The sequence below is a fragment of the Balaenoptera borealis genome, assembly GCF_965194805.1.
Source record: "Balaenoptera borealis genome assembly, chromosome: 6".
In the NCBI taxonomy this organism is placed as follows: domain Eukaryota; kingdom Metazoa; phylum Chordata; class Mammalia; order Artiodactyla; family Balaenopteridae; genus Balaenoptera; species Balaenoptera borealis.
In genome coordinates, this window is record NC_138863.1 from 46,915,810 (window position 1) to 46,929,292 (window position 13,483).

The 13,483-nt window shown below is 32.7% G+C and overlaps 1 protein-coding gene across 7 annotated transcripts in view; it reads left to right on the forward strand.

Annotated features, from left to right (window-relative positions):
- Positions 1-13,483, forward strand: part of CALCRL (calcitonin receptor like receptor) — a 109,847-nt gene that overhangs the window by 76,095 nt on the left and 20,269 nt on the right. For all 7 annotated transcript variants that reach the window (XM_082397562.1, XM_082397561.1, XM_082397556.1 and 4 more), the window contains one exon: positions 13,346-13,472. In XM_082397562.1, coding sequence (XP_082253688.1) covers positions 13,346-13,472 — 127 coding nt within the window. The remainder of the gene's footprint in view (positions 1-13,345; positions 13,473-13,483) is intronic.

Sequence of the window (13,483 nt, forward strand, 5' to 3'; positions counted from 1 at the left end):
AATCTTTACAATTTAAAAATGAATGTATCTAAATTTGAAAAAATGACTCTCTTGGATCTTAGAACTAAATGATACAAGTAACTCCCTAAAATCTATGCAGTACTCTAGAACTCAGATTCTTAGTTCATTAAAATTACATATTACCACACATACAAACACAGAGAAGATTAATTTAAATGTAACTAATATCAGCTAAGATTCTTCTTCTAACATGGAGACTTTTATGACCATGACTAAGTATAAAGTAGATCAGCCTCTACCCTAAAGGCATACAAGAGAAATCATAAGAGTTATTTAAGACTATCTTAAAAAGCTTCTTGGAAAAAAGGTTATGTTTTAATATTTCTAACCTCAGGAAAAAGAACGCAGCCATTAATTAAAAACAAACTAATCTTGAGAATTGCACTTAAATTTGCAATATTTTTAAAAATTGAGAACAATTTAATTTTTTAAAGTAAAGAAAAGAAATATATACACCTACAATTCTAATATGCTATTGGGCAATTTCATTTATGTTTCCAGTTTTATTTCATACTCATTTGTATTTACTCAGTTTTATTTGTAATGTACAAATTATTTTAACTATTTTTACAACTTAGCATTATATATTTCTTTCCACGTCACTAAGAAGTTTTTAAAACAACCATTTAATTGGCTAACTAATATTGCATTTAGTAAGTTGACAAAAGTTTACTAAATCATTCTTCTATTTTTGAAAATTAACGTTGCTTCCAGCTTTTCCTATTAATAAAATACACTGCAATGGACATTTTCAGCCATAACTTTCCCCATATTTTACACTATTTTTTTAGGCTACATTCCCAGACTTGTGATTTCTTGGTGAAAGGGTATTTATCTTTTTATGGCTCTTGAGATATATCATCTCAAAAGTATTTCAAAATCAACATGTTCAAAACAAATTCATCCTATATACCTTCTTCTAACCCAAAGCAGTTTTTCTTCCAGAGCGACCCATCTTTACAAATAACACCACCAGCAATCTAGTTGCATAAGCCATAGACTTAGGAGCAATCTTCGATACCGTCACAGTTTTCCTCCCTATCATTCTCTCCTCATGCTCTGTGGATAAAACCTCCTAACAGCCCTCCGATCTATCCATTTTGTTTCATCTCTCCTGCCACCACCACCAACCTAGTCTTATCTAGTCTCAGTAAGTCCACTTTCACCACCTTCATTCAAAGCTAAACATCGCAGCCAGAATATTTTCAAAGATTTATATTAAATATAGATCTGATTTTGTCATCCCTTGCCTTAAAAATTTTAGACTTCCTGTTATAATTTATATAAAACCAAAGTCATTAATGCATCCTATAATTGAATATTCTGTATAGTCTCTTCCCTGCTCCTCTAGTCTAGTTAAATGTAGTCATCTTTCAGATCTAAACCTTAGCATAATTTCCTCAGTGAAATCTCTGTGATTTTTTTATTGTAGTATTTCTGAAACTGCAACTAGTTTGTGCTGAATGTGGAATAAATTTTTAATTACCATTTAGGAGCCCACCATCTCTTCAGATTTAAGACTAATACAGCGGAGACCCTTCAGATTAAAGGATCTCTTTTTATTTTGCATGCAATAAGCCAAAATATTCAGACATATTAAATTTCTGAAGGACACAAAGTTAAATATAGCAATTATATTGCATGCCAAAATCAGTAGTTAAAAAGACGACAAGGGTGTCCTAGAATTCCAAGTCCTATGGCTCCAATCAAGTTTGAATTTTAAGGATATAAATAAAGTTCTAAACTAACTCCATAAAACCAAATGTAAAATTAACAGTTTCTTTATGAAAAAGCCATGATTTAACTGAGCAAATGCTTGCTGTGTACTAATGAGGCAATAGTGGGACTGCCAAGGGAAAACAATATTGCAAGCCAGACTATACATAAATGCAAAGTATCCAGTTTCAAATCTCTAATTAGACCAGTCATTTACTCTGTCTACTATGGACTGACTTTGTAAGAGAAAAAGAGGATGTCATAGAACTGACTTATCAGGACAGTGAAGAAATTAAAGAAAATAATATCTGCTGATCAGGGAGTCAAGGTACCAAAAATGTTAAGCCAAACGACAAAATAAACAGGGAACAGCAGATGACTTCCATAATCTGAAAGACTAAAATGGGAATAGAATTTGTATAATAACACAGAGAGAAAAAATACTTGGCTCAATTTAAAAAAATAAAAAACTCTAACAGGCAAACAAAATAGACTGAACCATCTGTTGACCAACTGACCTTTCTGTCACCCAAGATTTTCAGATATTAGGTGTCAACCTAGCAGGAATTTTGAAATAGGTGATTTCTATACTGGGTTCATAGCTGCACCTAATGATCTGTAATGCTACTTTCAAGCCCAAGTCTATAATTTAGGAAAGAAGATTAGAATGAAAGGGTTAATTTTTTTTTTTTTTTTTTAAGGGTTAATTTTTTAAAACAAAATACATAATTTCAATATCAGGAAAGTTAACATTTGTGAAAGTATTTTGCAGGCTGAAAGCAATCTACACAGATAAACTACATTTATTATTGATCAGGAATTGAAAGAAAATCTGGTTCAATATTTTTATATCTGTATTTTACATATATTATATTTAAAAAAGCAAATGTTATTCAACCAATACAAGTAATTTTCAATTGAAGGGTTAAAATTTTAAACTTCAGAATTAATTTATTTTCTCCATAGAAAAACACTTTTTAAAAAACTGAAATTGTGTATATACATGCTAAGTACTTTAGCTTTAAAGATACAATCTGTAGACCCATTTCTCATTTTAAAAAGAGAGGCTAAAAATTTCATGTTGCCCCAAACATCGTCTTCATGTTCAACATATTGATAGACCTTATCTTTTTCAGAAAAAGAGCAGGTTTTCTTTTTTTTTAAATCAAGAATACTATATGCAATATATATATATATATATATATATATATATATATATATGTTAATTGCTAAAAATTTTGATGTTTTAGAAAAAAGATTTGTGACATGATACATAGGCAAAACCTCATTAAAGCAAATAAATGTCTTGCCAATATATGGAAATTGGTTCTTGGCTCCTACATAAAAGAAAAATTAAGGTTTTTAACTAGTTGCATTGCTTATTTTTAGAGTTTATTCTGAAACTACAATTAACTATTCATTTTCTATAGTGAACTATAAAAAAGCTTTAATGGTGAGTTAGTTAGCATGATAAATATATACTTGATTTCAGGTACAAGTTAATTTTAGTGGATAGTGTAATACAGTAATTAAAAACACAGGATATATGCAAATCTTGCCATCACCACTTACTAATAGTATGGACTTATCCTGATTTCTATTTTTCAGTTAGCCTGTTTCTTTATAATGAGTCCTAATGTTTAAAATACTGGGCAGAGAAGACACACAGTATCTGACATGTAGCGAACTTTCAATATACAGTAAAAGGTACTAATTTTGTCATTAGACAATATCAATCATGTAGGCACATAGACTACAATTACTTAGTCATCTAACATTATCCCTATATAAATAGTAATACAAAGTAAACAACAACAACAACAAAAGCCCCCCAAAATTGCTGTGGAGCTACAAAGAGCTATGGGAAGACAGAGGAAAGAAAGACTCATTTTGACTCATAGAATTGGAAGATTCTTGAGGTGATAATCTCACTGAAATGAGTGTTGAATAAAGGGTAGAATTTCAACAGGTAGAAATGGTAAGCCATAAAAACTGAAGAGATTATCTAGTTCAACACCTAATTTTACTTATATTCTAAGTAGTTAACTAAGTTATCTAGGGTTCCTCCCCATCTGTGTACTTTCTGTTTGGCTTAGTAATTTTATTTGACTTTAGTCATCTTTTAAAAATGGAGAATTTGACCAGAAAGAAGCAAAGCTTCAAACTAATTTTTCGTTTTTATTATACATTCTCAGGCTTTATATAAAACATGAGAAACCTGGGTCACGTTAGGCCCAGGTATACCATTCTAAATACTTTTTTATGTGTTAGACAGCCTTCACTACAGATGAGTGGTTAAGAGTGTGTTCTCTAAACAGGCACATTTTGTCTCAGATTCCACCTTCGTCAGCTACTTGCTGCATAGTATCGAGCAGCTTCTTTCATTTCTCTAATCCTCAATTTCACATCTTTAAAACGCAGATTCTATTAGTATCTATATCATAGCTGAGATGATATATATGCATTGTTAAGTGGCGATTCTCATTTGGAAAACACTATTATTGGCATAGGTGTCACTCTTGCTCTTTCTTATTAGTCCATTAAAAGATTTTATATAAATATTTAGCCCTGATTGGCATACTTTAACAGTGGGCTCTTTTAAAACATAATTAAAGAACACAGTTTCTAGTTTTACGTGTACCACATTTTTAAAGAAATTGTTATAACGTTCACGTAGAAAAATAAGTACACAGTGAATGAAAAATTTTATAAACCAAAGTAGTAATATAATTATATCAGAAATAAATTTAGGTTAAGTAAATTAGTCAAAGATAATAAAACGTTTTTTAATGCCCACAAGATACCACATAACTTACTCAGTACTTGAATTTGTATTAAAGAATTTGTGGTCTTTGATTTTAAGGCACTTCTAATATATACTCCCAGAACTATCTACTAAAATAGGAAAAACCACTATCAACCCAAAACAACTATCCGCTAAAACAGGAAATAATGGAAAGAACAGCACAAATTTAGCTCCATGAGAGCAGGAATCATCACTGCTTTGTTTCTTTACACATTCCATGGCTTAGCACATAACCTTGCGCATAGTAGGCACTTAATACATTTTTAAGGAATGAAGACATGAACTGACTTGGAAATTTATTTCTAGGACAGACTTTCCCATGACTTATCTGTGACCTTGGACAAGTCCCTTGAGTTTGTCTGGCCTTTGCTGTCTCCATCAACAAAGAAAGACATTAGAGTAAGACTCTTTACAATTCTAACCAGTAGAAGCATCTGTGTAAAATAACATAGGATACCCTGCAGCTAGATCCAAAGAAGACCAAGGCCATCTCAGAAAATGCTTAACTGAATGGTTAATGAAGCACGTTCATACAGTCAGGAGCAATAGAAATCTTAGCTTTCTTCCAACTAACCTGGAAACAATTCCTAGGAGAGCTGATGTTTCACATAAAATCATTGTGTGTACAAAAATCTATCAATATCTCCTTTCTGCTTCTGAACCCAGTTCCTCATACTGCAGTCATTCTTGCTTAGTCTAGGGTAGAGGCAACTTTTTTTTTTTCATTTGTTAATTGAGTGAGGGTCACTGATCCATCCTAATAAAAACCAAGACCATACAAAAAGTTGACTTAGGGTACTGTTTGTTATTTTTTATTTAGAGAGAGAAAAGAAAAGTCTACTACTCATCCATGCTTTAAATGAGAAGCAGAGAACATGAAACACTATTTACCAGATATACTTCAGTTTTATATTAGAGCCAATTAAGGAAAGAGGGTGGGAGATAAAAAGAAAGGGAACAGAAAGGGAGGGGAAGAGAGAGAGACAGAAATTTGGGATTTGCCAAGCCCTAAGAGGCAATGACTCTTACTCATAATGATCCTTGGAAAAACAAAGCAGAACCCTTTAGATTAAAAAAAAAAAAAAAAGCTTTATCAGAATTAATTATAAATTATATTTTAATTACTGTTTAAAATCTGAGAGCATAGCACATCTTGCTTTTACTTTCAACCCAGACAAAAGGCTCCATATACTTGCATGTAAAAGAGCACATGTAACTTGCATGGGGAAAAAGGCAGTCCTTTTTTTTTTAAACCATCTTAATTTTGCTGACATTTCAGACAGTGATTCTAAATAATTTTAAAGCCAAGTTGCATATTTACAACTATATAGAAGATGATATCATTTCTCGGTAGTCCTGAATGAATTCAGCAAAAAATCTATTTCTCAACTTAATAAAATGATCCTTTAATGCTTATATTTCGGCTTTTCGGGACAAGTGACACAAATTCTCACCTTCCTTTTTTTTTAGATCATATTTGAAAATATTCAATCAATATTGTGAACCTTTCTCTCATTTCCAGTTTCTTCATATATCTCTTGAATTAGAACAAGTATGGCTTTCTCCTTTAAGCTATAACTATTCTCCTGAAAACTGTTCATGATTCAATCTTTAAATTGGTTTTAAATAAAGCTAACTATTTAAAGAAATCCTACATTGAAACAGAGACTAGAGAGTCTTATCTACAAATCATGCTCTGATGTCCCTGTATTTGCAAATCAGAGCTATCACTTAAATAAGTTGTTTAAAACCTGGCAAATCTGCACTGTCAGAAGTCTGGCAATGGCTGAGTTCAGAAATAGTCACGTAGCGATCCTTGAATAACATACCTCTGAGTGCCTACCCAGGACCATCCTTGCTTTCTCCACTCCTGTGGTAAGAGTGTATTCATTGTAAGTTTGTTGTGCACTACAGTTCTGAGATACATTCTATTCTATTGTATGTATTCTAGACTTCCTTCAGCTTGACACTGGATAGTGTTAGTTATAATTTTTCATATAATGTTTTATTAGAGCATACTCACTGAGTCTACTTCCAAATTAATGAATTTAATCAATGTGCTGAAAAATCCTTCCCTCTCAAACTGAACGTGATGAGAGCTGAAAGCATTCCTATTCAGGAATGCGAGTCTTGGCTGGAAAGCTTTTTAAATATGTCCACTGTAATTATATAATAAAAGCATTGCATTTCCACATTAGAGTATCAGATTTAAATCAGGACAAACTGGTGCAAGAAGTAATGGGTTTACTCTAACGAAAACCAGTTGCTCTATAATGTAATTGCTCGTACTGGTTTATGGAGAAGAGTCCCAAGTATGGAAATATAACTGAATTAAAGAATTTGGACTTATTTCAAAGAGTAAATTTATTATTTAAACTATAACTAAATGTTAAAGATTACATATTTCTGTTGATTTTTCTAATAAATATGCAACTTCTTTATAAGTGTATTTATAACGTATATTTAAATGTAAGTACTATTTAAGCATAACTGAATTTTCATGGGAACAAAATGACAAATTATTTTAAGAATGTTAATGATCCACTGCTTGGTGTAAAAACTATACAGTTATTAGAATGGACTAAAATTTTGTAATTTGAAATAGATAACACAAATAATATAACATCTTTCTTCCCCAAATCATAATATGCTTTGCAATCTGGTTTCCTACTCTTGCAGACATAGTTTATTTTCCTAGACCGTACCCACTGATATGACTGTACATGAGGAGAAAGCAAAGTAAACCCTCCCAACGGTAGCATCTTTTTAGTAGTTAGGAAAAACAAAACCCAAGAATGACTGGATATTACATTGCTAACATTTGCTGATGGAACATTAAGATGTAACATAAGAGTATGAGCTGCAGAATCAAAAAGTCATTTAGTAAGTTATGTTCTTTGAATTTAATTTGCCTCATTTAGTATGGAAAAAAAAAACCAGTGTGGAGTTTTGCCTTATGCTTTATTCACATTGTCTGTCCTTCTTGCCCCTCAAAAACCTTAAGCTTTAATTTTTAAAAAAAATGTTCGACACAGGATGCTGTCTCTGCTTGAGATGCTTTCCTTCCCTATCTTCTCCTGTTTCAGTTCTGTCTGGAGTATTCCCCTCACTCTTGCCACAGCCTTTGCCTATCTCCTAATTCTATTTTAACTTCTAAAAAGCATATAACACTATGTAGAATTACTTTATGTAATATATGTGTCTATTTACCCTCCACTGTCCCATGAGTAACATGAGATCAGGATCTTGCTCTGTGTTGTTCACAACTGTTTCCCCAGTATCTAGAAACAGTGAACAATATATTATTATGCATCAAAAATAGTTATAAGTGACTAAATGAATATTAAAGGAGACAAAAGCCTTACTATTGATACTTCATTAAAAACTTAAACATTCAAATTCAAAAGATCACTTAATAGGATTGTGACCTGGAGCAGCTTACCTCAGTTTTATTAAAGGATAATGATATTTCAAGGGGTTGTTAAATGAGATAATGAATGTAGAGTACTTATCTCTGCACCTGGGATATTGTAAAGCCTCAATATTATGGTGTATGCTATTATTATGAATTTTATCTCTAAAAGGGTTGTTTTTCAGTTTTTTTTTTTTTTTTAAGAGCATAAGAATCACAGGCATTCAGAAAGCCAGACTATTTCTTCTCTAGTTTTCTGCCCATTAGGAGACCAAGAAGCACACTTGCACTGGGGCAATTCACACATGAGAGCAAACCATTTGGCCACATAAAATGAGCATGTCTGTTCCTTATGCAGCCTGTACTTATATGTAATATTAAATGAGCAACTTTGAAAGGCATGGGCAGTGGAGGAGGGAGCATGATAGAGGAAGGGCAACCATTTCCTCTCTAGCAGGACTTGACTGAGCACCTTGGTTGAAACACTCTTGGACTCTTCCTAATCCGGCTGAACGGATCACCAGCAGCCTCCCAAAGAGAGCGAATGCTAGAGGTTATGTCTACTTTGTGTGTCATACATAACCAGGTGATTCCATCAACTCAAAGTTCCATTGCCAGTAGACAAAAGCTAGCCATACTGCTTATTCTTTTCATACATTTATTGCTTTCTGCCTGTTGTCTTTGGCAGTGTTCCGATTGGCACGGGCTTTCCTTTCGGATACATGATTTGTGTTTTCTTGTGGAAAAAGCTGAGCATTTGGAAATTAAATTAGATAAACTAGCACAAGGAAGTAGTACACTGTAGAGTGGGCTATTCTTTTATTGCTTGTATTTCCTCCTTCCATGACTAGTTTTGCTCAGGATTAGTACTGAGGAAAGTAATTTGGAAATTTCGACCTCATGTCAAAACCAAATGGGAATCAAAGGCAAGTGTTTTGTCCATACTGTGGCAGAACTTTGAATATGGAGTAGCATAATACCTGGCATCAGCATGATAAGGAAAGTGGAAATTTGCAGACAACTCCTTGGGAAGATAATTTAGGTTGCTTGATCTATTGCCCTTCATCACATGGAAATTATCTTTCTGATGCTGAATTCTTGTGTTTTGTAACAAAAAGATGACAATGTATCATTGCATTACTTAAAACATGGGCAGTTTTATATTACTGACACGAACCTTGACGCTATTTTATTATTTGTGAGAGAAGACCATTAGAGAATTTGATTAAAATTAGCCACATGAAAACTATGTTAAAAATAATAGTTAACTTGGAATGTTCACTATAGGTTAGATATTATGCTAAGCACTAGACATGATTTAATTCATTTAACCTTCCAGCCAATCCTATGAAGTACTATTGTTATCCCTATATTACACAAAAGGAAACTGAAACTAAGGATTAGAGTTTTTAAATAACTTGTCCAAAATCACACTTTCAGTAGGTGGCACAAAAAAGAGAATTGAAAGGCATGGTTACATTACACATGGAATGTAATGGTTTTGCTGCCACACTTATGCCAACTGCCTCTATAACTCTGCTTGTCAAAATTGCATGTTGAAATAGTGTTCTAAAATAATTATATGTAGAGAATATGAAACGGAAACAATCCAGACCTACAAACCACATTTTCTATTCTATGGTTATGCTAGGATAACATTTAAAGAAAGCAGACAGAGATTTTTTGTAAAACATTCTATAAGCCTATAAGACAATTTTTAAAAATATTTTGAATAAATAGTCACATTAAAGAATTTAGGATAGGTTAAATTGGTTGCAGATTAACATATGAAAAAATACTGAAATATTTTAATATTTCATTTAAGCAAACCAGTGTGTTTACCAAGTACATATTTTGGTTTTCATTTTCAAGTTGATTTTATTTGGCCTAATGTACTTATACGTATTAATGAATATGTTTAAAAGAAAACAATACGCATCACTAGAAAAATCTGAACCATTTTTACCACTAGACATTGAGAAAAAACATGTCAGATAGCATTTGTCTACATTTAAGTTACACAGAACCTGGAGGAAGAAATCGAAGAAACCAAAACTGTAAGCTAGTATTGTAGAGAGTAGGACTTATTTTACATAACACAAACTGAAATGATTTGGCAATGGTTCAGTATGTTACAATGATATAGTCAGCGAAATGGGATATCAGGGTTCCTAAAGCAGAAGTATATGGTTTGAGTCATATATGGTAGATTATCTATGTTGACCATACTACTTGGATAATTTTGTAAAACACTCAAAATAAGCTTCATGTGTGTATTGAAATGATTTCATGTGTCCTCAAGTATTTGTTTGGTTTTGGTATTCAATAATTCATTTACAATAGAATTTGACTCTATCGTTTCAAAATTTTGCCCATAATATGGCATTGTTTGGGTCTAAAAGAGGGAAATATGGTATATTCTTTCATCACATAGTAAGAGAATAAGAAACCATTTTTTGGCGACTGTAGTCACAATAATTACATCTTTAGAAGAGAATAGATACCAGCAGCTCGTTTTTTTTTTTAACATCTTTATTGGAGTATAATTGCTTTACAATGGTGTGTTAGTTTCTGCTGTATAACAAAGTGAATCAGCTATACGTGTACATATATCCCCATATTCCCTCCCTCTTGCGTCTCCCTCCCACCCTCCCTATCCCACCCCTCTAGGTGGTCACAGAGCACCGAGCTGATCTCCCTGTGCTATGTGGCTGCTTCCCACTAGCTATCTATTTTACATTTGGTAGTGTATATATGTCCATGCCACTCTCTTACTTCGTCCCAGCTTACCCTTCCCCCTCCCTGTGTCCTCAAGTCCATTCTCTACATCCAGCAGCGCATTTTTAAGTCTTTAACTTTCAAGCCAGATTGAGGTGGGAGCAGAGTCATTAGAAAAGAGGGAATTCTCAGAGGAACAGAAATACAGACTATCATAGAGAAAAGAAGGAAGTTTAAATGAACACAAGGAAAATTAAACTGGTTTTTCAACTAACTAGTTGGCATTTTATTTTACGTATTTTCAATCTTTTCACATGTGAATATTATAAATATCAACAGTTATTATATAAATGCTGTTTGTTTTATGTTCCTCAGCTCATATCTTTCTGCTCTTACTTCTATAATGAATTGCTATTTTTGAAAGCCTTCTTCAATGTTTGTTTTCCTGCATTCCAATTTACTCTTTACAAATATTTCTGACTTGCTCTGTAAGCAAAGCTTCCTAGTCTTTTGGTCATAATTTGAAAAACATGAAATTTTGTTTATGTATATATGTCTTAACCAATGGACCTGGATATAAGTGTGTTCAGCAGGAAAGGGCAAAACAACCCAGTTAAGGAAAACATTTTATTTTTTTTCCCATGATGGTAGTTGAGTTATCTAAATTCCGTTACTAAAAAAGGGCATGGGTGCTTTATATTTGCATGGGTAAGCAGTTTTTCCCTAAATAATTTTTGGCACTCCATAGACACAGGGTAAGCCCAAGACAGGCATTTTAAAATAAGACCATGTTGACAAATTTTATGTGTTCATAATTTTCAACACAGAAGAGTGATAAATTACAAGAAATAAACTACACATAATATGTATAAATGATTTGAAAAGAGTATTTTTTTATTAGACCTCTCCTCATATTCATTAATTCTCTTCACTCTCAGTAAACACAAGCACTCGTGTCACTGCTGTGGCATTTTATCAAAAATAGAGCCATCTTTGCCTCAATGTTGACTTCAGTTAAATAGCAGAACTCATGATACTCCTTAATTCAAAAACTTTCACAGATTCTTCTTCTCTATAGAGTATCATTTTTACACTGTTCCTTGATCCCTGCCTGCTTCTCACTACTGTCATGCACTGCAAAGTCAAGTCAAATTAAAGACTCTCTAATATGAAAATACTAGCAACTCTCAGCTGTTTCTATTTTGATGGACTCCATCTGGACTTCACAATTGTTGGTATATGACTGTCTCACACACAATGATTGATCTGAGGGCCGTCTTGTTCATGAAGCCTTTCAAAGAAGTTTCCCTGATAGCATCTACTTCTGTGAAAGGCATGTATTGAAATTCCATAAATTTTGATTTGGATTGGATTCGCTTTCAGATCCTTTAAAATACTAGAGCTATATATAGGATCACAGACCTTTAGCTGCAAGAAATTTCAGAGACAATATAGCCTAAACTTTGCATTTTAAATATAGAAATAGCAGCCTAACTATAACATCCTGGGCACATAGTCTATTTAGAATAAGGTGATATAGTGATAAAACTAGGTTAAAATCTCAAAGTTTCCAAAGTAGAAGTCATTGGTTTGAGTTATATAGGGCAGATTATCTAGGTTGATCATATTAATTGTATAACTGTGTAAAACCCAAAATGAGCTTTTAACTCTTTGTAATGAAATGATTCCTCATGTCTTCCTACATACATGTTTTGTTTTGATATTAAGTATTCAGTTTCAAATGGATTCCTTTATATTATTTTAAAACTTTACCCATAATAAGCCATTGAATAATGCTTCATAAAAGATGTAGTACTTGAGTTGGTCTTTGATCATAGGTAAGGCAGTCATGTACAATCTTGTAGAGCAGATGTGGATTCAACCTGAAGACCAGCATTACTTGTCATGAATGACATCTGCTCCTGAAATCTATTTCTATATGAACTCCATTTAGGCAGTTTTAAAATTTTGTTTTACACATGAGGACCTTCAGTAAGAGGAGGCAATATTTTTATATCTTATGCATGGCTGGGCCAATTGGAAAAAAACTCAGTGAAGCTGAGCAAACCTCATTGGTTGCTAAATCTATATTTTTATCAACTTATTTCTTCTAAATACAATGTTATTTCTCTCATGATTGGTCTACATAATCACCACTACCACATAGGAGCTATATAAACAGAACAACCATAAATAATCATAAACAGGCTATATAAATAGAACAGCCTATGTGGTATAATGAAAAGAGCATTATCTATGTGAGAATCTGCTGACAAATCCAAAGTTTTCAAATTAATTAGCTGCATGATTTTTTGATCAATTATCTATCTTCACTGAATTTCAGTTTCTACACCTTCAGAATGAATTAGAATATTAATCATGATGAGAGATTAAGGGAAGAAATTTATGTAGAGGCCTTGTACAGACAAATTTCCTTTCCTTATATATGTTTACCTGTACTGAAGCAACTCACGTGTCTCTTTGCTTTAAGGAATTATAGATTTTCCCCAATTAAAATTTTATCATGAGTGAATCTTGAGGAGAAAAAATAATTCTTCCAAATATGGAGCAGCTGCTATGAATTGTGAATGTATCTTATTTGAATGATTATTAATACAAAATGTGGAAACATTTTATGATGTCAGCACACTTTGGTTTCTCTTGCCTTTCAGGAGCCTAAGTTGCCAAAGAATTACCTTGCACAAAAATTTGTTCTTCTCTTTCGTTTGTAACTCTATTGTAATAATCATTCATCTCACTGCAGTGGCCAACAACCAGCCCTTAGTGGCCACAAATCCTGTAAGTAAAAT